The sequence below is a fragment of the Aythya ferina genome (genome assembly GCF_964211825.1).
Source record: "Aythya ferina genome assembly, chromosome: 20".
NCBI lineage: Eukaryota > Metazoa > Chordata > Aves > Anseriformes > Anatidae > Aythya > Aythya ferina.
The window spans coordinates 9,775,670-9,801,707 of NC_140318.1; the positions used below are offsets into that span (position 1 = coordinate 9,775,670).

The window sequence follows — 26,038 nt, forward strand, 5'->3', positions numbered from 1 at the left end:
GCGTCAGCCCCGGGGAGCGGCTCCCTGGGCACCGTGTCCCTTGCCCATGGCCTTTCGGCCGGGTGTCGGGGGTGGCCGTGTCCCCGTGGCCCTGTCCCCTCACGGCCACGTCCCCCCCATGCCTCACACCGGGGCCCGGCCCCCGAGCTCCGCCCGGTGCCGGCCGCTGCTGCCCCCGCCCGGCCGCGAGGCGCCTGCAGAGAGGGGAGCGGCGGGGGGAGCCCGGCCCGGGGGCCTTGCCCGGGGCTGGGGAGGGGGCCCCGAGGCCCTGAGGTGCGAGCTGGGCCCCCAAAGGCCCGGCACAATCCCCCCCCTTCCCCCTCAGGAACGGCAGACGTGGCCTTACAAAAGGAGAATTTTATTTGTTTTCTGCCCTTTACATTCGGTGGTTAAAAACCCCGGGACACAAACGCTCCCCCGACAGCGTGGTAAACGCGTAAAACCCTTCGTTTGTATTTAAAGGCATGTAATCAGTCGCACAGAGTGTTGGGTTGTACAGAGCCGTCAGAAACGCTGTATAAAAGCCCGAGAGCTGTGAGGAGAGCCCAGAGAGCCGGGAACCACAGCCACGGGTGCCGGACAAGGATGGGCGCCCGTGTTGAGCGTTCGACCCCACCGGTCCTTCCAGGGAGGAGGGATGGGACGTGGTCCTGTTGCAGAAAGCTGGAAATCTATTAAAATACAGAATTTCTGTATATTTGTATTTCTGTATATCTGTTCTGTATATTAAAACACAGAAATAAAAAACAAACAGCCCCAGAGCACCCTTCATCTTGTGTCTGAGAAAACTTCCTTCCCCAGGCACAAGCAGAAAAGATTTTTACAAAACTCCCGAAAGTTCAGCGGAAAGCTAAAAAAGAACCCAGCGTCCACCGAAAAGAACTGGAGGAGGTGTCAAGGCGAAGCCCTTGTGGCCCTCCCAGTGCTGGCAGCCCCATGAACTCAGCTCAGGGCCCGGCTCCCTGTTCACCCTGTGAATCGCAGCCCCGGCAGGACGGGAGCCGGCCGAGAGGCTGCAGACAAAGGGAGGCAGCAGAGCTGCAGCATGCTGGGGGACGCGCCCGCAGCCCGCGGACAGCTTGATGAAGATGGATGGGAGCAGGGCAGAGGCTGCGGCCTCCCCCCGGCCCCACAGCACGCAGGTGGGGAAGCAGCAGCAGGTGCCAAAGCGGAGCTTGGTGGGACACAAGCAGCGAGGAGGAAGCCGCAGCTATGGAGGCTGCACGTGTGGAGAGCGGGACAAGGACAAAGACATGCCGGACAAAAAAAGCAGCAGCAGTAGAAAGGGGGTGATGATATTTTTGGTATTTCCCATTGAATGCTGAGTTTGGAAACAATTATCTCACCAGCTTTGCTCACACCCCGCCATTTCCCCTCCCCATTTTGAACAAGATGAACAAACAATTGCTTTAAAAATTGAGCCAGGAATTTAAATGAATTCCTACATACTAACGTTTTCTACCCAGAGCTGGGTTCAGAACCAGATTTTTTTGGTCTTTATTGTAGAAAAAAGAAATTCCCAACTCCTCTTCAGAAAGAGGAGTCGGGAATGAGGGGCCTACAGGAGCTCCCCATGACTTGAAGAGGTTGAAACCAGAGAGGCTGCAGAGAAGGGGCAGCAGCAAGGCAGAGGACAGGAGGGACAGAGCTCTCACCCCTTCCAGAGGGGCACATACACCCAGCCATTGCTTTTCTGCCCCCAAAAGTACTGCTCAAAGTACTCAGACCCTGAGGACCCTGCTGCCACAGCACCCGGTCACAACTGCGGGTAGCTTTAGGAGGAGGAGGACTCTTCCTCCTGCAGTCCTGAACCATTTCTAAGAGGTCCATGAAACACAAACAAGGCTCTTTACATCAATCTTCAACCCCTGCCACAGGGCTGGGATGGGAATGTTGGAAACCACAGCGCTTTGCCAATAATTTCTGTGCATTTGCACAAGAGCACAGCTCTCACAATGTCAGGGTGCCACCCTAGGGTGCCACCCTCCTGCAGCCCGGCCAGAGCTAGCTCATAGGACTTGGTAGTTTCTCCCTATGGGAGCTACACGTGCCCAGCCCTAGCACCCAAAAGCAGCAGCAGGAGCCCCCAGGGCCTTGCCTGACTCCATCCTGTGCCCTCCAAGCCCACAGGAACCCCTCCCCAGGGCAGCGTGCCGCCTGCTCCTTGCTTTGCACAGAGAGCTAGAGGCACTGAAGGAGCAGCCAGCTGCTGGCAAATATAAGTTAGGTGAGCCAGCTTGGCAGCCAGGCTCGAGGCCCTGCCCATCAGGAATGTTTCTCATGCCAGGCACAGACCACCAGGCAAAGGGGAGAGTCCTAAATAATAAAAGCTGGGCAGAAGCCTGGGTTGAGCAGAGGCTGAACAAGGAGCCTTGTGTATGAGACAGGTCATGCCTGAGGCTGCTGGCAGGGACAACATCTAGACAACACCTACATGCTTCAGACATGGTATCACCAAGCTCTGTGGGGGTGGGGAGGAGCCTTCCTTTCCATTTTCAGTAAGATTCTTCCCAATGACTGTTCAGGAGAGGGCACAGACTGGCAGCGTCCAGCCCTAGCAGCCGGACCGCGGCTGTTCCACCTCCATCCTGCTGAAGGATGAGTCCCCTCTCCCCTTCCTCCCCAGCACTCCACCTCCTCCTGACCTGAACTCTGCTGAGTAAGAGCTGTGGGCCAGCTCGGCAATCTGCAGCTTCAGGGCACGGTGCTGGGGAACTGCACGCTGCTGCAGGGCAGTGGGGGCTCGCTCCAGAGCTGAGCCAACGCGGAGCCAAGCCCCCTCCTCCTGCTGGAGCCGGGCGCGCAGCACGGCACCCAGGCTGTTTTCCCAGAGCTGCCTTGGCAGAAGTCACCACCTGCCCGGTGAGAGCAAAAAGCTTGCTTCGTTTTGTAAGAAATCAGCAAGGTGCAGTCCTGGATTTGGCATGAACAGGCAGATGGGTAAGCATCAGAAATGGATGAAAGAGCACAGCAGTTCTCTTCGAATAATTTATTAAATACAGCATTAAAATTTGTATTTATGAATTCAATCATTAAAAACAAAACTTTATCTCTTATATATATATATTTAGGGACAATGACAATCATTCTTTCAACATTGGTGCATGTTGTGCCAGCACTGCTCAGAACGGCACCTTCTCTACACTATCCTTAAAGCAGTTCAACACTTTTAAAATAAAATAAAACGAAATAAAAAGCATTTGCAAAGGAAGAGTGCAAAGCAGGGCTTGTCCCCAGCTGCCTGCCAGGGCTGTGAGGAGGCAGAGGCTGTGGCACTCACAGCGGGTTTGTTAGATATTGCCTGCCCAGCACGAGGAAGCGTGGGGACCAATTCTCCGAGGTGCCAAAGGTGCAGTCTGCAATTTCAGCCTTGGCTGGATGCCTACAGCTCTGAGCTGAGTATCTGGTTTGTGGTTTCCTCAGCTTGGGCAGTCAATACTAAAAAGCTAGACAACAAGGGGAAAAAAATAAAAAATCACAAAAGAAAAAATGTTGTTTTCAGTACACCAGCTTCTTCCCCTGACCTGCCAGGTCCAGCAGAGGCTGCAAATGAAGCGTAGCAGTCGGTGTTCCCACTCACTCGTTTTTGCATCCTGCTGTGGCTCAAGGTGGCTCAGGAGGCGAGCAGCAAACCAGCACCAGCCCGCAGAGAGCGCCGTCCCCAGGCCACGTGCACCAGTGTGGCACCACGGACAGAGAGGCTGCAGGCTGAGCCTTGAGGGAGGCTGATCCCAGAAGGCAGGGCTTCCACGGATGGGGTCCTCGGGCAGACGCAGAGGTAGCATCAGACAGACTTCTGTAACTTGATTGTCGTGTAATTCTGGCCTGCCTAAGGCAGCAGCAGCAGGGATGGAGAGGGTATCCTGCAGGAGCAGGAGATGGGACGTGGGACCTGACTGGTACTGGTCATCCTCGCAGCAAGCAAGGACGGTCCGTCTCCTGCAGGGCTTCTGAGAAATTACCCTTGCTGAAAAGGCTCCCCGCTGCCAGGGGCTGTTCTCCACTCACCGCTAGCAGGCAGCGGTCCAGCCCACCGCCAGGGGACCAAAGGCTGCCGGTCACTCACCCCACCACACCGGTACAGCGAGGGCTTGTGCTTCTGGCTCTGTAACAGTCCCTGGCCTTCCAAACCTGCTTACTCCAAGAAACCTGTTTCAGCTACGCTTGAGACCCACGAGGACAGGGAGGGAGGGCTGCCTAAAGCATTTCCGGAGAGCACATGGCCCACGAAAGGAAGTTCACACAGCCCTGCCTGCAACCTACAGTGGAGACGTGCCAAGTCAGGAGCATTTCAGATAAGGCATCGCAGGTGCTTTGATAGTAAAGCAGTTAGTGTCGACTACAGTACTTGAAACACAGGCTGCTGCAGAGGGCATCCCTGGGGCAAAAGCACTTCTCCAGCACCTGATGCAGCAGGAGATGGTTCAGACCTCTCCTATACAAACACACATACACACAGACGGGCTGCTCTGGCTGCCCTTTTGTTTGTTTTTTCCCCTCCCAAGAAAGTGACTCAAAAAGCCCAGGCTGGGATGTGCCATTTACCCTGCCAAGCAGCCACAGAGATAAAAAGACGCCTTGTGCTGTACCAGACTTTGCAGTAGGCCGGTGAACCATCGCGCCAGCGGGACGCGAAGCAGGGGAGGCTAGTTGCCGTTGCTGATGCTGGAGTTGGCACTGCTGCAGCTCTGCTCGTAGGATGGAGGCGCCTCTGCGGGGGAAAGACAGAGTAAGAGTGGTTATAGTGGGAGTTTGGGAGGCTCCCTGCACCCCGCTCTGTGTAACTCAGTGCTGAGCAAAGCAAGCTGCTGACACATGCACGCAAGCGATCTCTCCAGGACCCCATAGCCTGCCCCACGAGTGACATGTCCAAGCATCTCTTGTTAGCCCAGAGCTAACAGACGGGTTTATTTGGCCAGGACCATGCCACACCGCTGTTCTCTGCCACCTCAGGCAAGCACCACTCGAGGAATGCAGCCTGCTGGGATTTCCCCAAGCTTTTCTGTCCTGGACAGTCTCTCAGCGCCCGCCCCCACAGCTTCTGTCTCCAGACCAGATGCAGGCCCACTCCAAGGCAGACATAAGATTTCAGTTACATCACTTTCCTGGCTCTGCTCCTGCCAGCCTCGCCACAAGCCAAGAAGTTTTTATATCTGTGGGAGGCTGAAAGCTCATTTCAGAACAGGGAGATCCTCTCACGCTGAGCCTAGGGCAGCATGAGCATAGACGTGGGAACGGACAGCTGGCTGTCACAGCCATGGGAGGGGACGCCTCTGGAGAAGGCAGGCAGAGAGATCTCACGATCCCCTCTGAGTTCAGCTCCACTGGCTCTGAGTTCAGCCCCACTGGGCTGACATTCCCATGCTCCAGCCTCTTCAGCTAGCAAAGAGACTCTCGTCACAGCAGACATTTGCTATCGCACTGCCAGCCTGTTCAGGCCCCAGGAACAGGATGCTCACCGTACGGGTAGCCCCACGTGCTGTACTCTGGAGGCAAAATGAGAGAGCTGGCAGTGGGCACGGGCACCACGTTTCCCTCGGCGTAGTAAGGGACGGTGGCTCCCGTCGAGAGGCAGAGCGTGGGGTGGTTCGGGGAGCCCGTCTGCTCAGAGTCCGCTTCCTGGAAGCTCAGTCCTGGGGCGTAGCTGAACGGCTGCTGCTGGGAATGGCTTTTGGTGGGGATCAAGACATTGTCCATGGGGTGATAGCCGCTGGCAGCCTCCTCCTCCTCCGGGGGGGCGCTGGGGACCACTGCGGATGGTAGGTGCTGCACAGATCGGGAGGGGCTCAGAGGGACCCTGTTCACTGCGATGTTACCGATATAGATGGGAAGGGTGACTGAAACCTCTGGTGACTTGAGGGAAACCTGGAAAAGAAGGAAGAACAGTGGCATCCTCTGTTGTACATTGCACAGGGCACAGCCAGGCTCACCTGACAAAGCCCCCCCCCACCCCACACATCTGCTGAGCTCAAGCAGCCGAGCTTGATGCAGAAGGGAGCACAGTAACACAAGGACAGCCTCACCCATAGGCACTGACCAGCAAAACGAGTCACACCAAGTTCCTCAGCAGAGCTGCATCTCCCCCGACACGCACAGGGTCCCCCCCAGCCCAAGAACTTCTTTACTGAAAGGGTTGTGAGGCATTGAGATGGGCTCCCTGGGAAGTGGCTGAGTCACCATCCCTGGAGGTCTTTAAAAGATGTTTAGATGTAGAGCTGAGTGATATGGTTTAGTGGAGGACGGGTTAGTGTTAGGTCAGAGATTGGACTCAGTGATCTTGGAGGTCTCTTCCAACCTAGACGATTCTGTGATTCTGTGATCCTGCCAGAGCATCAGGGTGCTCACCTGGATGTAGTAGTCGATGTGTATGAGGCTACAGCCCTGCAAAATGGACTGGGGCAGTGCTGGGACGAGGATCTGCTCCTTCCATTCTGCGTGTTTCCAGGCTTTCACTCCTGAGCCTTCCACCTCCGCGATGGTCCTCAGGTCGTAAATCCAGCGCTTGGATTTGTAAGCCACTTTCTGCGCAGACAGAATTAAACACAGCTAGCAGGAGGACTGCAGATGTTCTTCTGTCTCCCACAAGTGCAAGGCAGGACACAAAACCACCCATCTGCTTTGTCAAATCAGCAGGAGTACAAACCTAACGTGCATGTTACAGGGCAGGATAACCCACCGTCACACAGTGGGCTGAGCTGGTATAAGCACGACATGTTCTACCACCTCCTTCCCCAGGAAGAGGGAGAGAAACGAAGTTAAGCAGAGTGCTGCACTCCTCACTGCCGCCTCTCAGCTACATGCAAAGAGATGTGCACTGTGGTGAGACCTGCACCAGCCTCACAGCAGCCTCAGGGAGGTGGAGTACAGCCCAGCTGAGGGATCGTCCTCTCAGCTTACCTGGAGCAGGCTGGCCACCACAGCCCCGGTGTCCCGGCCCGATTTGTTCTCGATGTCTGTGCGGAGCTGGATCACCTGCCCCACAATGTACCCTTTCAGATCGGAGGTGGCGGTCAGGATAACATTGCCACTTTTCACAAGCTTGTAGTTGAACTTCTTGGTGACCGACATCGTGTTGGGCTGCTGCAGAATGACAGAGACAGAGATGATGACCCAAGGGAGTCAGAACACCTCCAGGAAAACGCTCGGATTCAAAACAAGCAGGCAGAAATATTGGTCTAAGAGGCCACGAAGAACCACTGACACAGCACTGCCACAGACAACAGGTCTCACTCCTCCATCCCCCCAGTCGTGCTGTCCTATCAGCGTCTCTTCCCTTCGGAAAAAGTTCCCCAAACCCAAATCTCTACAAGTAGGTACTGGTCCTAAAATGCTCTTGGCAGACATCTCACTCAGCATGCTGAAAATTCACCTACATCTTCCAAAGTAATGTGTGGAGGAGCCAGAAATCACAGAGAGCAGGGACAGAAAGCAAGACAGGATAAATCAGGAGCAGAAGCCCTCATCCTGCTCTTGCACAGCAGGACATGCAGTCAGAGAGGTGCCCAACCACACAGTTATTCCCACACTTCACACGTGGCAGGGATGAGCACTGAAGCCTTGCTCTTACCTCAATATCAGGGATGTCATTCAAGTTGAGAGGGCAGAGGACATAGAAGATCTTGTTGCACTTGTAGTCCTTGGAGAAGCGCGGTGTGTCTATCACAGCTTTCACCTGATGGAGGACCTTGCCAAAAGGGCCTTCAAATGATGTAGGAGCAGAGGCTGGAGTCGAGAGAGAGAAAAAGAAAAGGCGTTGTGAGACTGAGTCAAGCCACACATTGACAAACTTGAAACAACTTTCCTCTTCACCTCAAGTATCTCAGAGCAGAATTCCCCAAAAAGGGCTGAACACGTGGGTCACCCAGTGACTGTGCTGTGACCTCCTCACAGGAGGCACCCCCACACCACAGCAGAACGTGCTGCGGGCAGGACGGACGGCCAGGAGCCCCCCTGAGAGCCCGCAGAGATGCTCGGAGCCATCAGCGACAGCACAGGCCTGGTTTGGCACCAGGCAGGAGGCGTTTGCTTGCCCAAGCTCCTCTGCTGTGTGCGGCCAACCTTACACTCCCCCGGCATCTCTGGGCCTTGCCGCCAGCCCCTCTGCCAGGCAGCCCAGGGCTCAGCACAGCTCCCGAGGCGGGCAGAGCCATGGCTCACACAGCAGAGCCTTCAGCTGGTCGTCTGCATCGTACCTGGCAGCAGGAACTGGAAGGAAAAGTTGTGCTCCCCAGCTGAAAGGACTCCTGTGGGAAACAAGAGGAAGAGGTAAGGGACAGGTGACTTGGAACAGCATTTCTGGAGCACGAGCTTCTGGTGACAGAGGCCACTGCCAGGGGAACGCCACACAACTCCTTCAGCTGCCTTCACCCCACCGACACCACCACGCTCACCCTCCAGGCCCAGCGAGCAGCTCCCCCGCTGCCACCCACCTCCCCTGGGGTCAGGAGACGTCCCCATTCCCAACGGGTTCTAGGGTAAGACACTCTGGAAATAAAGTCAGCTGGGGCACAGCCGAAGGGATGCTGGTGCCAGAGAATGCTTCCCAGGGTAGTGAGCCCCAGCCTGCTGCCAGGGCACGGAGAGGGGATGCTGAGTCCTACCCTTGGGCAGAGCCATGCCACGGTGTGGGTGCCAAGCCTGGTGGAGAACTCACACCCCCAGTCCCAGCTTTGACCCCCCCTGTCCAGAGGAGACCCCTGCTGTCCTTGCAGAGCCACACACTGGCAGCAAGAGGCCAGGCAGGCTGAGCGGGGAGAGGAGCCTGCGAGCAAACCGAGGCCGTGAATTCCCCCCCGTGGCACCGAGCGCTTCGGGGAGGGCTGCAGGCTCCCGGCCCCTGGCTGCAGCCCAGCGCTGGAAGCTCAAACCTCAGCGCTGGTTTTCTTCAGCGATCTCACTCCCCAACAGCAGCCTCGAGGGCACAGAGCAGAGCCAAGACACAGCTAAAACCACAGCTATAACCCCAGGATCCCCCAACCCACCCTCTCCAGCTGGATCCCACACCCCTCCCAGGACAGCGGTGACCCCAAACCGAGCCCACAGCGTGACCTGGCAGCATCGGGCAGCTCCCCAGGCCGCCTGCCATCAGACAGGCACCGAGAAGCAGCGGGCTTTCCACGTTTGTTGGCTGTGTGTACACACCAGGGGGTTTGCTTCCAGCTTGGCACAGCAGCAACACGGCCAGGCTGGGGCTGCTGCTGAGGGAGCCGAGGAGAGGCGAGAGGTGGCCGTGCAGGATGGAAGGGGGGGGTTTGCTCATTCCCCCCTCACCCCACCACAACACTCTCCTGGTGATTCCTCTCCCGGTTCCCCAGACAGAAGCTGAATGGAGGCTGAATGCAGCGTGCCGGCTTGTCACAAGGTGGAGGCAGAAAGCAACTCAACGCCTGTGTTGCCTCCAGACACCCCAGGCTCCTGCTCCCTGCTGGGGAGAGTCTGCCTGGGTGAAAGGCAGCAGTGTGGGAGCCTGGTGCCTTCACTGATTATAGGGTAAAGCCTTGCTAACTAACCCGGTGCTCGGTCACTGGCCCAAGATTTTGTGGGGCTCCATGCAAAGCTGTGGCCTCACAGCCAGGTCCTCGCTCTCTGCACGCCCCAGGACATGATCTCAGCCTGGTTCCTGCCCAGCCCACAGCCACCAAACAGAGCCGGGCTGGAAGCGAACCTGCCAGCCCTTCGTGCCCTCAGTTTCCAGTTTTAAATGTCCTTAAAATTGCATGGGACAAGAGATGAAGCCCGCCCCGTGCAGCACCAGGCAGGGGCACGCTGCCAGGGCCAAGCCACTCGCAGGGGACACGGCTGGGCTCAGGGAGCCACCAGCACTTGGTGGTACCGATACCATTGCCCAGACCCCAAACACATCACCCGAGCAGAGCTCATCACAGAGCACCCAGACCAAACCCGAGCACCAGCATTAACTGAGAGCTGCAGCGAGCCAGGGAAACGCCACGAGCCCTGCTCTCAGCTCCGTTAAGCAGGGAGATGCTGCAGGCAATTGGCAGCAGCCCTGGTTTTCAGGCCTGAGCCTTTCCTCACACACCCTCCTTCCCCTGCCACCCCAACAGCCTGGAGCAGCCCCGTGCCAGCCCTGAGAGCCGCCGTGCCCAGCTAACGAAGGGCTGGGTGCTCGCAGTGCCCCAGCTCCCCCAAACACCCGCGTTTCTTGCCCGTAGTGAGAGCGTGGGGGCCGCTGGAGCAGGCGGGCTGTGAGCACCAGCCCGGGCACCTGCAGCCGCATCCAGGAGCCTGCACAGCGGGACGAGCACAACACCTCAGGGCCAGAGCCATTCCTGGGACAAGGGAGAACAAAAATCGAAGAAAAACAGAAGATCCTGACCAAACGGGAGGCTCCCACGAAAGCACGGGTGTGTTTGGGCACCTGACAGAGCAGCAGGGCTGCCGGGAAGCCCGGCTCCTGCGGGACAGGGGCAGGCATCTGGCAGCAGCCCCACGCTGAGCTGCTCCCGGGGCTCCTGCTCGCCCCTGCTGGAAGGGATCCCCCCGGCACGGGCACAGAGGTAGCTCCGTGCCTGCCTCGCCCGGGATCACAGAGCCATTTCGGGATTTGGCCACGTGTCGGGAGGCTTTGGCAGTGGGGAAGCCGGCGACCCCAGTGCACAGACCCCCCCATACTGGGGCAGGGAGGGGACAGCTACCCCTGGGCTCCCCAGCTGGCAGCTCTGCCCCACAGGCTGCGCTCCCAGCCCAAACGCTGGCACTGCTGGTTACAAAGGGGACAATCTGCAGCTGCCCCTGTCCCGGTCACCCTGTGGGCACAGGCTGGGCACGGGCTGACCTTGCCCCAGCCACCCCAGTTCTCTCACCTGGAAATTGGCACCAGAAGCCACCCCGGCACCCTGCGAGGGACACGCAGCGCTTGCCCTCGCTCTGGCACAGGTTGGAGGCAGCACGGCCAGGCTGTCCTCGTGCACCACGGCCCCACGGTGGCAGTGGGACACCCAGGCTGGATTCACAACAGAGACCGCTGCTGGCAGCTGAGAGAAGTCCAAAGGTTTCCTCTGGTGGCTGTCCCAGCATGCAGACACTGCCTCAGCCCTTTGGGAAGGCAGAGCTGCCTTGGGAGCAGGGGCTTCCCTAAGGACACGCTCCAGTGAGGGACTGGGGTGGCCCTGGCAGTGCACAGCACGCCCCAGAGCTCCCGAGCAGCTTTTAAATGCACAAAGCCAGGGGAAAGGGCCGTGCAGGCCACCCCAGCCTGGCTCAGCCATTACCTCACCCTTCCCTGAAGCTCAAACAAAGGCCACTGTGTATTCAGGCACACAAGCTTTTCCTGAAGTTTACGTTTACGTACAGCTAAAAATACCTTGAGAAAGTCATTAGGCAGCGGAGGCAGCTGGATTAGCAGGGCTCTGCCACGGGGCTGTACCTTTCCTCCCGATAGGAGCTGAGCCAGGGGGCTCGGCTGCTCCCGTGCTGGAAACATCCTCCCTAAAAATTCCTGGAGAGAAAGGAGCTGCTGCCCCGACAGCCTGCCACAGCTGGGAAAACAACAAACCCGGAGCAGCGGGGACACGCTAACGGCACGGAGAGCACAGGACGACCTTGGAGATTTCCCTTCTTGCTTCTGCTGCCAGCGGGGATTTGTCAGGCCTCACAGGGACTCTCCCTTTCTCCGCCCCGCTGGTCCCCTGCCACGTTTGGACAGGGGCCGTTTGCTCGTCGGGAGGAGGGCAGGGAGGGCTTGGTCCATGGTGTGCAGAAGGGAAACTCATCGATCCGCAGCGAGCCCTCCCCTGGGTGCCCAGGAGGTGCCTGGGGTGCAGCTGGGCTCTCCCTGTGCCGTGGAGGGATGGAGGTTCACAGGCTCTCCCCAGGGCCACGCAGCACTCCCTGCAAAGCTCGAGCTGAGCGTGGTCCCAAGCCAGCCCCGGAGCAGGGTGCACCCACAGACAGGGCTGGACGGACCCACCAAGGTCTGCCCGTGCTCCCTGCAAGCCAGCACGCTGCCTCCACCCTGCTCAAGGCGCGGGCACTGAGAAAACAGGACGCTCTTGTGACTGTGGGAGGGGGAGAAACCGCAGCCTGCCGGTATTGACACTGCTGAACAAGTGATCGGGGCCGGGCCCCCCCTGCTACAGCTCAGGTGCGCCCGGTGCTGACAGCAATGAGGGCGAGGGCAGCGCCGTGCCCCGTGCCGTGCAGGGAGAAGTGGCAGCAGCCAGGGCTGGGGTGCAGGAACGAGGAAACCAGCACTCCACGGGTTTTTCTGCAGTTTTCCCACTGGCAGCTCACACGGGCAAGCTGCTCTTACCCTACAGGTGGAGCCAGACCTGCCTGGGCCACGAGTTCAAACCAGCGCAGAGACATTGGCCAAACGCCTCCTGCCAGCTCTGTCCCACAGCCCCAGCAATTCCACCCCAATTCCCTGCAGGAGCCAGGAGCTCTGTGCCTCGCAGCACCTCCTGTATTTCCGCAGCAGCCTGCCTGCTTCCTGCAGGGTGACTGCCACCGGGACAAAGCCAGCGGGGCACGGAGCTGGAGAGAAGCCAGCAGAGGGCAGGGAGATGCCTCGGCCACCGACACACACACACACAGCCTCAGTCAAGCCTTGTTACTCACCCCCACAAAATCCCACGCTCCGATGCACTGGGAGAGACAGCCCAGACGTCTGAGCACGCAGGAGCCTGCGGGGCCAGACAGCTGGAGCAGCAGCGCAGGGTACAACACACCTCAACCTGCCTTCGTCTGCAGCTCAACAAGGGCTAAAAGCATGAATACCTGCTGCATCGCTCCCTCTGCTCCCCATGGAGAAGGGTGCTACCTGCTCCATAGCTGTGACCAGGAGGTAGGGGTCCTCCACCCCAGGTGCAGGAGCCAGCTCCTGCCCCGACCCCCAGCTCCCGGCTGGCACCAGGGGCCAGCAGCCGCTGCTGCTCCAGAGCCCCGACGAGCCGAGCTTTTGGCCTGCCCGAATCTCTTGGTTCTGGTAACAGAGGAACAGCAGGCCCGGCCATATGGCAATTCCTCTCTGGCTACTCACTGAGTGATGCATTAACGCTGCTGGCCAAGGCACGCAGCACGGGCTGGTGCCTGGTGCCCCCGTTCCCCTGCCCGTGCCGATGCGAGCCCCTGCTGCCAGCCCCCCGACACCCCCAAACAAGGAGAGCTCAGCTGGTGGCAGTGCTGCAGACGCACAGCTTGGGATCCCTCCTGAAGCTGTCGGGGTTGGTGTCCAGGTGGGGGCCGGGAGAGGCGCAGGTCAGTGTCTGATATTTTGGAGCACAGCAGAAGGCACGCAACAGCCCTGCAGCCCGCCAGCACCCCACACACCCCTGCTTTCCTCGCAGCCTCACACTGCAAATGAGGCGTGCACGAGACCAGGGCTCCTCTTGCTCTCAGAGGCGTCAGCCGGGAAGCATTAATCCCGCCTGTGCCAGGGCGCTCCGGGCGACGCGGGGCCAGCGCAGCATTAGCACGAGGACTCCAACTCGGTCTCTGGCGGATTAAGCTAATACACGGGATTACAAACCTCAAAGGAGGGTAAACGCACACATCTGCTGGCAGTGGCCCTGCAGCAGTCCCTCGGAGGGAACAGCCCTGACTGCCAGCACAGCCAGACCTGCTGGGGAAGGGCTCGGCGTTGGGCTCAGCCCCTCGGTGGGCAGAGCGAGCGTGTGCGCAGCTCCAGGCTCCCCTTCCAAGCTGCACCGTGCTCACGCCAGGTCTGTGTGCAAGCAAACACGCAGCAGGAACAACCTCCGGTGCTCCCACGTGGCTGGTGCTGCCGAGAGCAACCTTTCTGTAAGGCAGGAGGGGCACACACAGGAAGAAAACACACCGGAGCGCCCAGCAGTGAGGCTGCAGTGAAGGCTTTGCTGCTTACAGAGCTCTGGATCAGCAGTTTTCGGTGACATTTGCAAAGAATTAGTAGGATCTGGCAGCACGGCGACGCTGCAGAAATTTCTGAGGATTAACAGTGATCTATTGAGGCAAGAAACTGGGAAGTGCTGAGAAAGCTGCTGCGACCCACGGCGACTGCAGCTCCTTCCACGTGGTTTTCCTGGGCTGAAGGTGCTGTTACTGCCCCACAGCCACAGCACAGCATGGGCATGAGCTGGGAGCTGGCACCAGCAAGTCCTTACAGCTCCTCACAGCCCATCCTGCTTGCACTGTGACTCCTGAGAACAGACCAAGCACCCTACATTGCACCCTTCAGTGCCTGCTCACTGCAGTCATGACGATTTTTAATTCAGCTGGCACAGGATCGTCACCCTGTGCCTGCGGAGGTGGCGTGCCAGGCCAGCAGAGAACCACCCAGGGAAGAAGCGATGCGCAGCTGCCCCCTTTTAGCACTTTGTGCAAGAAATATGCCAGCAGAGGAAGCAGGTGGAGCAGCCAGGAATTCCCCGCAGTGCCTGCTAGCTAGCTAACAAGCTGCCAAAAGTAAGGTCAGCTGGAAATTACAGCCGGCTCTCTGCATGCATTCAGCTCAGGTACAAGGAGGATTACAAGAAGAAGGAAAACACGACCTTTGCACACAGGGGGCAGGCTGTGCGCGCAGTCACACACAGGGTGGCCGAGGAGCACAGCCCCGTGCGGGTCCAGGCACAGGACCTGCTCCCTCTGGGCTGAACGAGGCCAGAGCTGCCGCAGGGGAGGGGAGAGCAGCGCGAGTGCTCCGCAGAGCTGAATTACTCCATTATATCGGGGCAGGAGAAACACCCCTCTGTCTGCGAGCAGCGGGGACAAGCGCTGCTATTTTGTACTCGCTGCCACTGGTGCGCCCGATCTCCTGTGCTGCTGACACCCAGAGCAACCCAGCACCGAGCGCCTGCCATCACCGCATCTTTGGTTTTCCTCCTCTTGAGAAGATGACCTGGGACACACCAGTGAGCCAGGGTTTGCATCGAACACCCAGACCAAGTGGGAAAGGCAAATCCTCCCCACCGGGAGGCAAATACTGAGTGCCCCTGTGTGTGAGTGAGCTCCCAGCACTGCCCCGTGCCCTGCAGCACACCGAGCAGGAGGCCCCTGCCTACAGCTTCTGAGTAAGAAGCCCGAGGTCACTGAACTGCTGGCCTGCGTGGTATTGCCAGGGCTACAGCACGAACCCCGTGCAATCCCCAGCCCTGACTCCTGCTACCAGCCCGGCCGGGGGTTGCCCACAAATGCCGGGCTGAGACACTCGAGCAGGGACGAGCAGGGCATCGAGCGGGGTCCTGTGCAGCACAGCCATGAGCTGTTGCACTCCCTGGAGGGAACCTGAGCACCCCGACACTGCTCCGAGGGGAGGAAGCAAGAAGAGAAGTTAAGGATGGTGCCAGCACCTTAAGGAAGTGCCTTACGCTGCCAAGTAGGCTCGTGGGGTATGTCAGGGCCGGCCTCCTTTCTCACACAATACACAACCTTAAAAAAATAGGTATTAAGAAGTGTGTAGCACAAGCGGTAAGTGATGCCACGTAGGACTAGCCGCCCCCTCCCCTAGTTGAGCGCAGAGGTGTGTGGGTGGAGAGCTGCAGAGTCACTCTCAGATATTTAAAGAGCGATCCACGTCCCAACAGTTATGCAAACCTCATCTCCCCTTTCCCCTACGTGTGTGTCCTCAAAGAGCACAGGTCGCTCTTTATTTTTCATCATTATTATTTATTTTGCTGCTCGGGATGTGGGAAGAGAGCACGCAAGTGTCTCATTTGTCTGGCTGAGCCTCCCTCCCTGCTCTGTCCCCCCCGGCACCAGCACTGCTCTGCTCGCCCAAGGCCAGTGGAGCTGGAGACACACTGGCAGCGCCCTGGGGACACCTGGGTCCTCCCTCACCAGCACCAGCACGGTCTGGCTGCACGAGCCCTCTGCCAGAGTGCTGGGGATGGTGCCAGCAGGGAGCCAGGCGTCCCCCTGCACCCAGCCCTGCCACGACCATGAAAAAAACAGCCCCTGGGTTTTCATGCCCAGGTTCAGAAAGGAGAGGTAACGGCATGGCTGCAGGGGGGGAAGGCAGGGACACAGTGCTGCCCACGGGGACAGGGAGGGATGCAGCTCGGTGGCTCAGCCACCCTGTGCACACATCCTGCTCACAGTGCAGAGGCTGTTCTCCTGCTTCTCTGCTCCATGGGCTGGGTCAGCACCAGCCCAGAGGGTTTTTGTTTCAGTATCCACACCGGCCAGTGCCGCAATTGCAAGGGAATTTCAAAGCATCCTCGTGGGGGCCCGGCCATTCTGCCTGGGCGAGGGCACAGGACAGACACAGCAAGCCCAGGACTACAAGGCACGAGTTCATCCCAGACACACGAAGGGCAAACTCCCTGCAAGCACTGCCCTCGGCGGTGGCCCTGCGCTCAGGAGCAACCTGCCCTCTGCGTCCCTGCTTCCTCAGCACTGGCGAGCCACCCGGGGGGGCTGCTGGCTGCACTCCACCACCCAGCACTCATACAAAGCAGGGAACTTGGACAGATCGGGGGGCACCAGGCCTCCACCACCAGCCTGTGCCATGCCGCTCTGGGCTGGGGCCAGACAGCACTGCAACGTGCCTCTGCTCCAAGCTCGGTGGTCCTACAGGGCAGATTTCCCCCTCACTGCGTTCACAACTTCTCGGGTAAGTCACACTCCGCTGATGCTCGCACCCACCTGCCTGGAGCTGCATCGGCGCTGGAAGACACCGGCTGGCCTCATGCCACCAGCTCCACGAGCAGCGCCCGGCCCCAGTGCCCACACAGAGCTCTGGCTCTGTCCGCTCGCGATACTGGGGACGGACAAACAGCCACACCAAGCTGAGCAGCACACAATGGTTTGGGTCCCAGAAAGTCAAGAGCAAAAAGCCTAGGGCTTTCCATGATGACTTTAAGAGCTGGCAATACCAAACTTTGGAGGCTTTTTGGAATGCAGGTATTCAAAGGTGTCAAATTAGAGTGAGAATGTGTGGCTATCAACGCGTTTTCCTTCCATCCTTCCCAGTCCATGCTTGTCCCAGATGTCACAGCTTCCAAGGGCAATCCTGCAGTAACCAACTGCTGAACTGGCTGTCAAAATTCCTCAGGGGCTGCAAAGCTGGGGAACAGCAGCCCCACCTCCCTCCCCGCCTCATGGCTGGCTTTTGCCACAGCTCAGCTCTACCAGAAGAGAACCGTCCACAGCATCACAGCTCCCTCATGAATCATTAAATACTAGACACAAATTTGGAAGTTCGCTTTCAGTACAGTTGCAGGTTTAAACCTCTCCAGGAGCCCACAGTTGTTCAGTCTCCAGCTCACCTACGCTCGATTCCCTCGAGCCCCTCGTCAAGCCTCCAGGATTTTGCTACCCTGACATTCACAGCTGGGCTCTCTGGCTGCGAGCAGCACCGCTTCCAAAAGCAGGCAGGAACATTTCTCATCGCCCTCCCCGGCAGTTTACCTCCCCCTGCAGCCCCTGGGCTAGGAGCCAAGCCAACGGGCGAAGCCAGCCAGCTGCCTCCCTTCCCTGGGACCTGAGCAGGCAGCGCCGTCTCCAAGCGCTGCGAGGATGAGGTCAGTCTCCCCTCGATGCTAAAAGCTCTGCTTGAAGAACTGCTGAGATAGCAGGAGCCGCTGTGTTAGTTTTACCCATTTCCTGTTATTAGATAAAACAGCATCAGAGGGCTGAACTCCTGCTGCCTTGGCCTGTTGCCACGCTGCAATTACCGCCACAGCCGCTGCCTTCAGCAGGTGAATACGGGTGCCTCTTGATTTCCATAGGAGCCAGAGCCCGGCATAAATTAATTGTGGTAAGGTTGACCTATTTAACAGCAGAAAGCCAGCATTCACTCGAGCCCAGATTCCCCAGGGGCTCCGGGTGTCACTTTACCCCGCGGGACAGCGCAGCCCCGCCGCTATCTCCAGGCATCTCGGCCCGCGGTGCGCTGCGAGGCGCAGGGGCTGCTCACGGCGTGCCCTCAGCCTTCCTCGGGGAGGACAGGCGACATCTCCATCTCCCTGTCGCTGTAATCAAACCACTCCCGCCCTGCAACCAGCTCCTGTTGACCGGCGTTGATGAGCGTTTTGTGACTTCCACAGACAACACGCACAGAAAGCAGAGCGGGGTGAACCCACAGGGACTTCACAGCTGCTGTGCTCGTAGACATCCAGCAGCAGCGAAGTGGCTGTTGACAGCCCCGTTCCAGACAGCCCAGCACCAGAGGACACAAGCAATGTTTACAGGGGGCTGCCAAGTTCTGCAGCTATTCAGGATGCCTCCCTGCACAGCTCTTGCAGTCTAATATTGGCTCACAGCCTGTGTGCACAGGCCAAAGCAGCCTGTGAAGGGGCACTTCACATCAACGAGATGCTGAGGTCTTGGTGATGCAGTGCTGCAGCCCAGAGCCACCCATCTCCCCACAAGAAACAGCAGAGTCACAAATCTCCACCACGCACCTGTGGACCTTACCTTTGTCTGCCAGAGACAGCGTGGTGTTGAAGTACTGCTCCTCCACGGTCCAGGCGGTGTCATTGATCTTGTTGGACACCCCGCAGAATCCAACGCAGCTCACCTTGATGGCTGTTAACAGAAACCACACACGTAAGCACGAGGAAAAAGCAAAACCACAGCTTCAGACTTGTTTCAGAGACTCTGTGGGGCCACAGGAGCAGAACCTCACGAACACACACAGGGTGGCAAACCAGCATCCCCTCCCAGTACCCACCTCAGCCCCTGCGCTCAGAAACCTTTGTGGCAATGCAGCCCTCCTCCAGCTCACAGCAAAGCCAAACTGCAGGGTCTGGAAGCATTTGAGATGCCATCCGACCCTCCCAGCCCAAAGAGAATTTGAGCTATGTTTGTGCCTTGCCTTGGGAAGGTCATCCCTGAGCTCTCCCTGCTCGTTGTCACACACCAAGAGACAACCACAACGCTTCCCCCGCGCAGGGAGGACGCAGACAGACCCATCCCCGCACAGGGTGGGTCACCACGGTGCCCCAGCCCAAATATCTCCTGTCCTGTTCCCAGCAGGTTCTGCAACAGCTTTAAGAGATCCCACAGAGCTCCCTCACCGCGTTCGGTGAACGTTTCAGCATGCACACCCAGGCAGTGCCTCGCAGGAAGCCTCTGGGCAGCCAGTTTGTGCTGGCTCCAGGGCTCCCCTCCTGCTCCACTCGAGGTCCTCTCCCGGAGCACAGAGCACCCCCACTGCCCTGCACGGAGCCCACTCCTCTCCCATCGGATGGCAGCAGCTCCAGCAGCCTTGGTGCCGGCTCTTGTCCTGCCTCAGACACGCCACTGAGCCCCAGGGCCGCAAGGGGCCTGTCCCTGTCCCAGTCAGCCCAGACAACCCAGCCGGCTCCAGTGAGACCAAGCCCAGGCTCAGCCACACCGCTCCCAGGTTTTCACACGGGAAAGGAGAACTGGGGAAGCTTTACACCCTCCAGGAGGGACAGCCCCCGAACAGGCTCCCCACAGCCTCCCTCAGCCAGTTTGTAGATAACGACCCTGAAAAGCTCCCGGCTAACCACCATCTGGTGCAACTCCCAGATAAGGGAGGGCAGGCAGCCCTCATCCCAGCCCACCGTGCTGTGGTGCTCAGGCTCCCTGTCCCTGTGAGGCAGCACAGCCAGCACGGCCCCAGCTCCCTCCCCACGGCAGGCAGGGACTTGGGGACCCACAGGCAGTGGCCCTGCAGCCCGGCACACGGAGCTGGCCCTCGGCTGCTGCTCCCTGCTGCAATGCCGGGCTCACAGCAACGAACCTCAGGGCTGTGCTGGTCTAAAAGCCCTACTTACAGTTTTCCATCTCAGACACAGGGCTGTCAGCTCCAGGGCTTCTCAGTTAACCACTGAGAACCCAAATTGGTTGGCACTGCCAGCCTGAAAAGGAGGGAAGGCCTCGGTCCATGGAGGGAGATCCTGGGGTCCTGGGTCACCCCCAAGGGCAGCCCACTCCAGCCTCAGTCCCAGTGGTTGCTCCTCCTAGGGCAGGCCGTGACCACAGCTGTGACCATGGGTTTGCACGTGGCTCTTGTTGAGGAGATTATCAGCAGAAACTGCTGTGGGCCCACAGCATCCTCCCCTACACCACGTAGGAAGTTTCACCCCTGCTCCTTCACACACCGGCTGGAGGGGAGCGATCTGACCCCAAACCAGTCCCTGAGCTCTTTTGGGACAGCACTGGAGGCCTGGCAGGACCCCCCAGCTGCCGTGTTTCTGCCTATGTGATGTGTCAGGGTAACCAAAGGGCATCACACAACACAGCGAGCAGACAAGCTCCAAGGCAGTTTCACAGCAACCTCACCGGGTTTTGGAGCAGCCGGCCACGAAGCCAGCCCCTCTGCGAGCATCTCGTGACCCGGGGAGAGGAAGAAGCCGGGGACGCGGCTGGCTGTGGTGTCAGGGCTCCTGTTCACAGCTGCCAGGCAGAGCCGTGGTGCTGGGGGCAGCTGCGAGCTAAAAACAGAGTCAGGGGGACAGGTCCGGCAACCCGGCACCGTCAGAGCTGCTGCCACCGGAGCCACCCGAGGTGCAAAGCCCGTCAGCCCGACTGCCAGGAAGCTAAATGCACAGTCAGACTTTCCAAGGCCTCCCCTGCAGGCAGTCTCCATGCCAAGCTGCGGGTATAGCAAATAAGAAGAGTTTCTGCTCTGGAACAGGCCAATTGCAGTTGTTAGAAACCCATAAAAATGCCTCCGGAATCCAGTGCTCCCAGCGGCCCCAGTTACCAGGCCCCTGGGTTGCTTTAAATAAACACGGGGGGGGGGGAAAAAAGTCAAATATCTGTATAGGAAGTGGGGGGGGCGACACAAAAAGCAGCAAGGAGAAGAGAAGGAAATTACGAAGCCATGCAGGAGGCGAGGGCCCTTTGCCCCTGCGGTCCCCCAGCACCCAGAGGAGCAGTGGCAGCTCTGCACCCAGCCAGACACGTCTTTAGCAAGGCACCGCAGCACTCGCCAACTGCTGGAAATATAAGGAGACAGCTCAGCCGTATCCATCTCTGCCCTAAGTAAAAATAGAGATGCCAGGAGCTGGGCACGTCTGCCTTCTCCCAAGGTGATTTAAGGAGAGCAGCTGTACACCTCAAACTTCTCCTTCGGTCGACCCAGGGAGCCGATGCCGCATGGCAGGCGAGGGGAGAGCAGAGGCCGTGCACCCGTACCTCCCCCTCCTCGACTTCCAAGCTCCAGTGGTGCTGAGCAAGCAGAGTCCCACCGGCACAGCACTCCCCAAACTGCAGCCGGTCCCAAGTGGCTTCAGGTCCCTTCTGTGTCACACACCCCAGCAACAGGTACAGAGGGAAGATGAGGACGGTTTGGCAGCAGCTCACGCAGGACAAACGTGCCGTCCCGCTGGCACGTCGCTGCTGGTGGCCCGGGGCTTTCCTCTGCTGCTGCAAGGGTGGACGAGGAGGTGAGCTCGGAAGGGGCAGCTATGGACAGCCCTGGATTTCTGCCAGCTGAAGCCCACACGAGCCAGTTCCTGGCCTCCAGCTGACCCAGAGGCTTCAGCTGGGACAGGGAGCCCGTACCCACAAGCACAGGGCTCAATGTGCTGCAAAGCCACCCCAAAGCACCCACACAGCATGAGGGACTGGGCACACGTCCATAAAGGGCTTCAAGAGCCGCTCCTACACCTTGCTGGGGACAGCCCCGCTCCTAGAGAGGGCAAATACAGCGCCAAAACCAAGGGGACAGCACACAACAGCCCTAAAAGAGATGGGGGACGGAGGTGCCAGCACCCCGGCACTTCCAGAAGGTGCTGGCAGGAGGGCCGGGGGGTGTCTGGGTCCTGAGAACGGGGGAGCAGAGGGAAGAGAGGGCTGTGAGAGACCAGCGAGCCTGCATCAGACAAGTCTTCATTTCATGGAAACCAGCCAAGAGGAGCCCTCTCCTCACCCCTCTCACCAGACCCACGGCAGGCCAGATCACCACTAATCTTTAATTAGATTCTCTCCAGCTGTGCATGAGGACAGAGCCACCTCCCCCAGCCCCAGCAGCCAGGCACAGCCGTGGTCCAGGCCTGGGGAGAGGGAGGGGACGGATGGCCCCACTGCCATCCCCACCAGTGCCGGTTTTGGGGACTCGACAGGCTTTGGGAGAGCGAGGCCAGGCCGCAAGGAGAGCAGGTCTCATCACAGGCAACATCAGCAAGCCGGCAATGCAACCCTTAGGGCCACCTGCCCAGACAGGAGGGGGCCGAGCCACCTCAGCACACAGCACTGCAGCTTCAAGTGACAAGGAGCACGAGGCTGGGAGTGCCCCGAGATCTCCTGGCCCATGCCCCAGGCCAGGTGAAGTTTTGGGGTCATCCCGTTCCCAGCACAGCAGGGCCGGACGGTGCTGGGCAGGCAGGAAGCCTGGGAGGCAGTGAGACCTGCAGGCAGGACAAGTCGCTCTCATGCAGTCGGTAGAGACCGGGCGATTCCTAGAAAAGCTCCCTGAAAAACACACAGCGAGGAAGCCGAGACCACAGGGAGCAGAAGGCTGGAAGCTCACAGGGCACGCTGCTCCCCCGGCTCCCAGCCCTCGTGCACAAAAATATCGAGACACCGCTAATTAAACCAGCAGCTCCTAATTAACTCTCGGCTGTCCCCATCCTTCTGGGTCCTTCCTGTCAGTTCCTGACACAAACAGTCCCGGGCATTTCGCGAGCCAGTGAGGCGAGGGCAGAGCGCACACTGAAAGCTGGAGGCAGCGGCGTGTCTGGCACCAAGCGAAGGGCTGTCTGGAGAGGTTTCTGTCTCCTTCCCTAGGGCTCAGCACAGGGGATTCGGCCTCCAGCTGGGGAATTGGGAGCCCTGTGTTCTCAGGAGTCATCTCAAAGAGCTGCTCAGGCTTTCCTGACCCACGGCGAGCCCACTCGTGGGGCAGCAGCAGCTCACCAAAACCCACCGAGGGCCAGGCTGCCCGCTCCCTGTGGCAGTGCTGCATTTGCCAAGCGGGGCAGGGGGTCCCAGCAGGGCCTCACACATCCTCGACCCCCTGCTACATCCCACCCACAGGAAGCCTGGAGCAGCTCCTGTCCCAGCCTGTACAAACCCCACCTGCAGCAACAGCAGGGCGGTGACAGCTGCTAATGGCTCACTTCACCCCTGTATTTTGGGTGATGCTGATTTGTTTTATCCAGAATCCACCCCAGGTACTACCAATCCACCGAGGGTGCTGTCATCCAGAAATGCAGGAACCTCTGAAGACAAACCACGCAGGCACACGTCTGTGAGCACAGAGCTGTGACAGCCACCTCCCCTCTCAGCCAAGGTCAATCCTCTCCGCTTTACGAGCACTTTTCTCCATCACAGGCTGAGAGCAGGGAAGCTTGTCTTTTCCAGCCCCTCCCCAAAATCAGGAGCCTAAGACATCCCAAAGGCAGAAAGCAAACTGCTGGGCTCCACAGGACAACCTCCTGTTCAGAGCCCAGGCTGTTCTCCCTTGCAGAGCTGCCAGGTTTATTTATAGCGTCCCAGGCTTCTATCAGCGCTCCGGCTGCCCTCGGAGGAGAGGGGTCATCTTGAGCATCTGGAGCAACATCCCCGGCTGAGCACGTTTAACGAGCCTGGCTGCACCCACACCAGCCTGCGGGAGAAAACCTCAGCGCCACGGGGCTCCTCGGTGACAGGTACAAATGCTGCAGCATCCCCACGCTGGGCCCGATGCTGGCTGCACTTGAGCCTTCGCCCTGGATCCCGGAGCGCTGCTGCCTCGCTACCAAGGTGCTCCCAGAAAGAGCCCCCCAGCACCCCTTTTCCTCTAAACCATCTCTTGTGAAAAAAAGGAGTTTTCCCTGAGCTTCAGGCTGGTGCAGGTCCGGGTGCTGCGGCACCCAGGCTGGGAAGAGAGGCGGGGAGGGACGGGGGGGCTCTGCCTGGAGCCTGCAAGGGCAGCGCTGGCTGCAGCGCCACAGCCAGCCTGCAAGCTCACGGGCTTCCTGCAGGACCAGCCTGGGGCAGGTGCGGCTCCAGGAGAGTGGGGAAGGAGGGAAGTTGTGCCTCAGACCAGTTTTGGGAGCCCAAACTCTCACTCCGTCAGCACTGCTCTGCGCAACGTGGAGCAGCATCAGCTGCACGCCAAGGGACAGCCTCTCCCCGCGCGGGGCCCGCAGGTGCAGGCACCCCCGGGCGCTGCGAGCAGCAGCACAGGAGGCACTGCGAGGAGCTCGGTATCTGGCACAGAGAGGCAGATCTCACGCTCACCATGGAAATCTTGATGCCAGCCACCCACCCCGGCTGCACTGCCAGCTCTCAGCCCCCTCTCCCAGCATCTCCCAGAAGCGCAGGGGGCTGCAGAGGAACAGAAGGCTGCCGGGACCGCGGAGTCATTTCACGTGGGCCTTCTTGGCTCTGGCACGCACAGCCAGCTTTCGGTTTCAGAAAACCTCTTCCCTTTCTGCTTCCCTAGACAGAAGTTCAGAGAGGGAAATGCTGGCCTGTCTGGCGGTGGCTGTGCCTGCCCTCCTTCCGCAGCTGCGCTCCAGACTCTCTCCTGCGGGCTGCTCCACGAGGGAGCGGGGCTGCGGTTCCCCTCGGACGGCACCGGGCTCCGAGCAGGGCTTAGGGCAAGAGCCACGCACCAGCTGGGAGCAGCGCAGCTCCTCGCCCAGCAGATCTCAGCAAACACAACTGCTGCCAGTGCCTGCACCCTGTGCTCGCCTTCCTTCCTGCGCAGAGCTCGGTGCAGCCTCACAGCCAGCCCTGCCGAGCTGCGTGCTGCCTGCCAGCACATGGACACCTCCCGGCCACACACACTGCCAGCATGGCCAGGAGCACAGGAATTTAGTATTTAGGATCCCAACAAGACCCAAGCAAGGTTTAGTCACGATCCCTCAACAAGACAGATCCTAACCCACAGCCATGCTGCTCAGGGCACACCGGGAGCTTCCAGTTGCTTTTTGCGAGCTGGATTTACACAAACCACGCTCTCCAAAGCAAAACAAGGCTGCGCGTACATGAGCAGTCAGAGCATCTCAATCTTCAGGGTTAGGCCCCGAACACAGAGCTGTGGGAGGGGAATGCAAGTCCCACACGGCCGAGGTGCAGCCAGGCAGCAGAGCGGAGCCAGCAGCTCGCCCAGGAAAGCTGCCAGGTGCCAGGAGCTGCCAGCACCCAACGCCTCAGCCAGCCTGGCCACAGCCGCGTTTCCTCGGGCTCAGCAGTGCTGAAACTGAAGAGGGGAAACACTTTTTTTTTTTTTTATAGCTTGCCCAAAGCAAAATAGGTTTCCACCCAGCACTTAGCACTACTTTAGGCCGAGGCAGTTAGGATATTCCAGGACAGTTGACTTCCTTGTCTCAAAATGGAAGAGGAGCCAGGCGAGAAACCCCACCAGCTGACCACACCGCAGGTCCCGGGAGGCATCCGGTGAGTGCTTGAAGACAAGTCGGGCTCATGCTGTAACAAACTGGCCCTGTAAACTCATAACAAAAGTGATTGCTCCTTCCCTGCCAGCACACCATACCCCATCTTGCTGGCAGAGCCAGCCGGCTGTGCAGCCGACACGAGGAGCGGCCGGGGAGGCCAAGCTCTCTGATGTCCTGGGAACACGTCTGTCCCCCCGGGAACACGTCTGTCCTCCTGGGAACACATCCAGCTCTGCTCTTCCCACAGCCGGGCAGGTTGAGCAGCCGCTCCCGTGACGGCCTCCCTGCCCTCACCCCTCCGCGCTGGGTGCAAAAGCCACGTTGGGCAGATAAAGGGCCGACTGATCAGGTTTCTCTGCTTACCACGGAGAGGTTGATTCACCCGAGACTACTCCCTTTTCAGGCTCTCTCTAAATAAAGGCTTCAAAGGGTTCTGGAAATTCATGTTTAACAGGCTTACCGTAACGCCACGGCACAAGGGCTCCTTTGGGCCAGACTGCTGCGGGACTGAGTCACCGGTCCGGGTGAGCTCCTGCTGCCTGGTGCTCTCTGGCAGACCCTCACCGCCACCCAGATCGCCGCCTGATGCAGGGCTCCAGGTCTGCCCGGCACCAGGCAGTGCTGCAGGCACAGCGCCGATGCTGAGGAGCAGAGGGGACGCTCCTCTGCGCCCTCCTGGGGCACAAGGGATGCTCCTGGGCATGCGCTCTCCAGGATTTGTCCCTCAGCATCAGGGAGAGGAGCAGTTGCAAAATCATCTTGATACTCGGCCAGCTGGAAAAAGGCCCGTTAGAGGC

General features: G+C 59.2%; 1 protein-coding gene across 1 annotated transcript in view; it reads right to left on the reverse strand.

Annotated features, from left to right (window-relative positions):
• Positions 1-2,974: 2,974 nt before the first annotated feature.
• ARRDC1 (arrestin domain containing 1) overlaps positions 2,975-26,038 on the reverse strand; it is a 29,064-nt gene continuing 6,000 nt past the window's right edge. The window contains exons 2-8 of the mRNA XM_084494180.1: positions 18,355-18,465; positions 8,193-8,243; positions 7,568-7,722; positions 6,898-7,080; positions 6,346-6,522; positions 5,460-5,865; positions 2,975-4,711 (exon numbers count right to left, since the gene is read on the reverse strand). Coding sequence (XP_084350306.1) covers positions 4,647-4,711; positions 5,460-5,865; positions 6,346-6,522; positions 6,898-7,080; positions 7,568-7,722; positions 8,193-8,243; positions 18,355-18,465 — 1,148 coding nt within the window. The 3' untranslated portion in view covers positions 2,975-4,646. The remainder of the gene's footprint in view (positions 4,712-5,459; positions 5,866-6,345; positions 6,523-6,897; positions 7,081-7,567; positions 7,723-8,192; positions 8,244-18,354; positions 18,466-26,038) is intronic.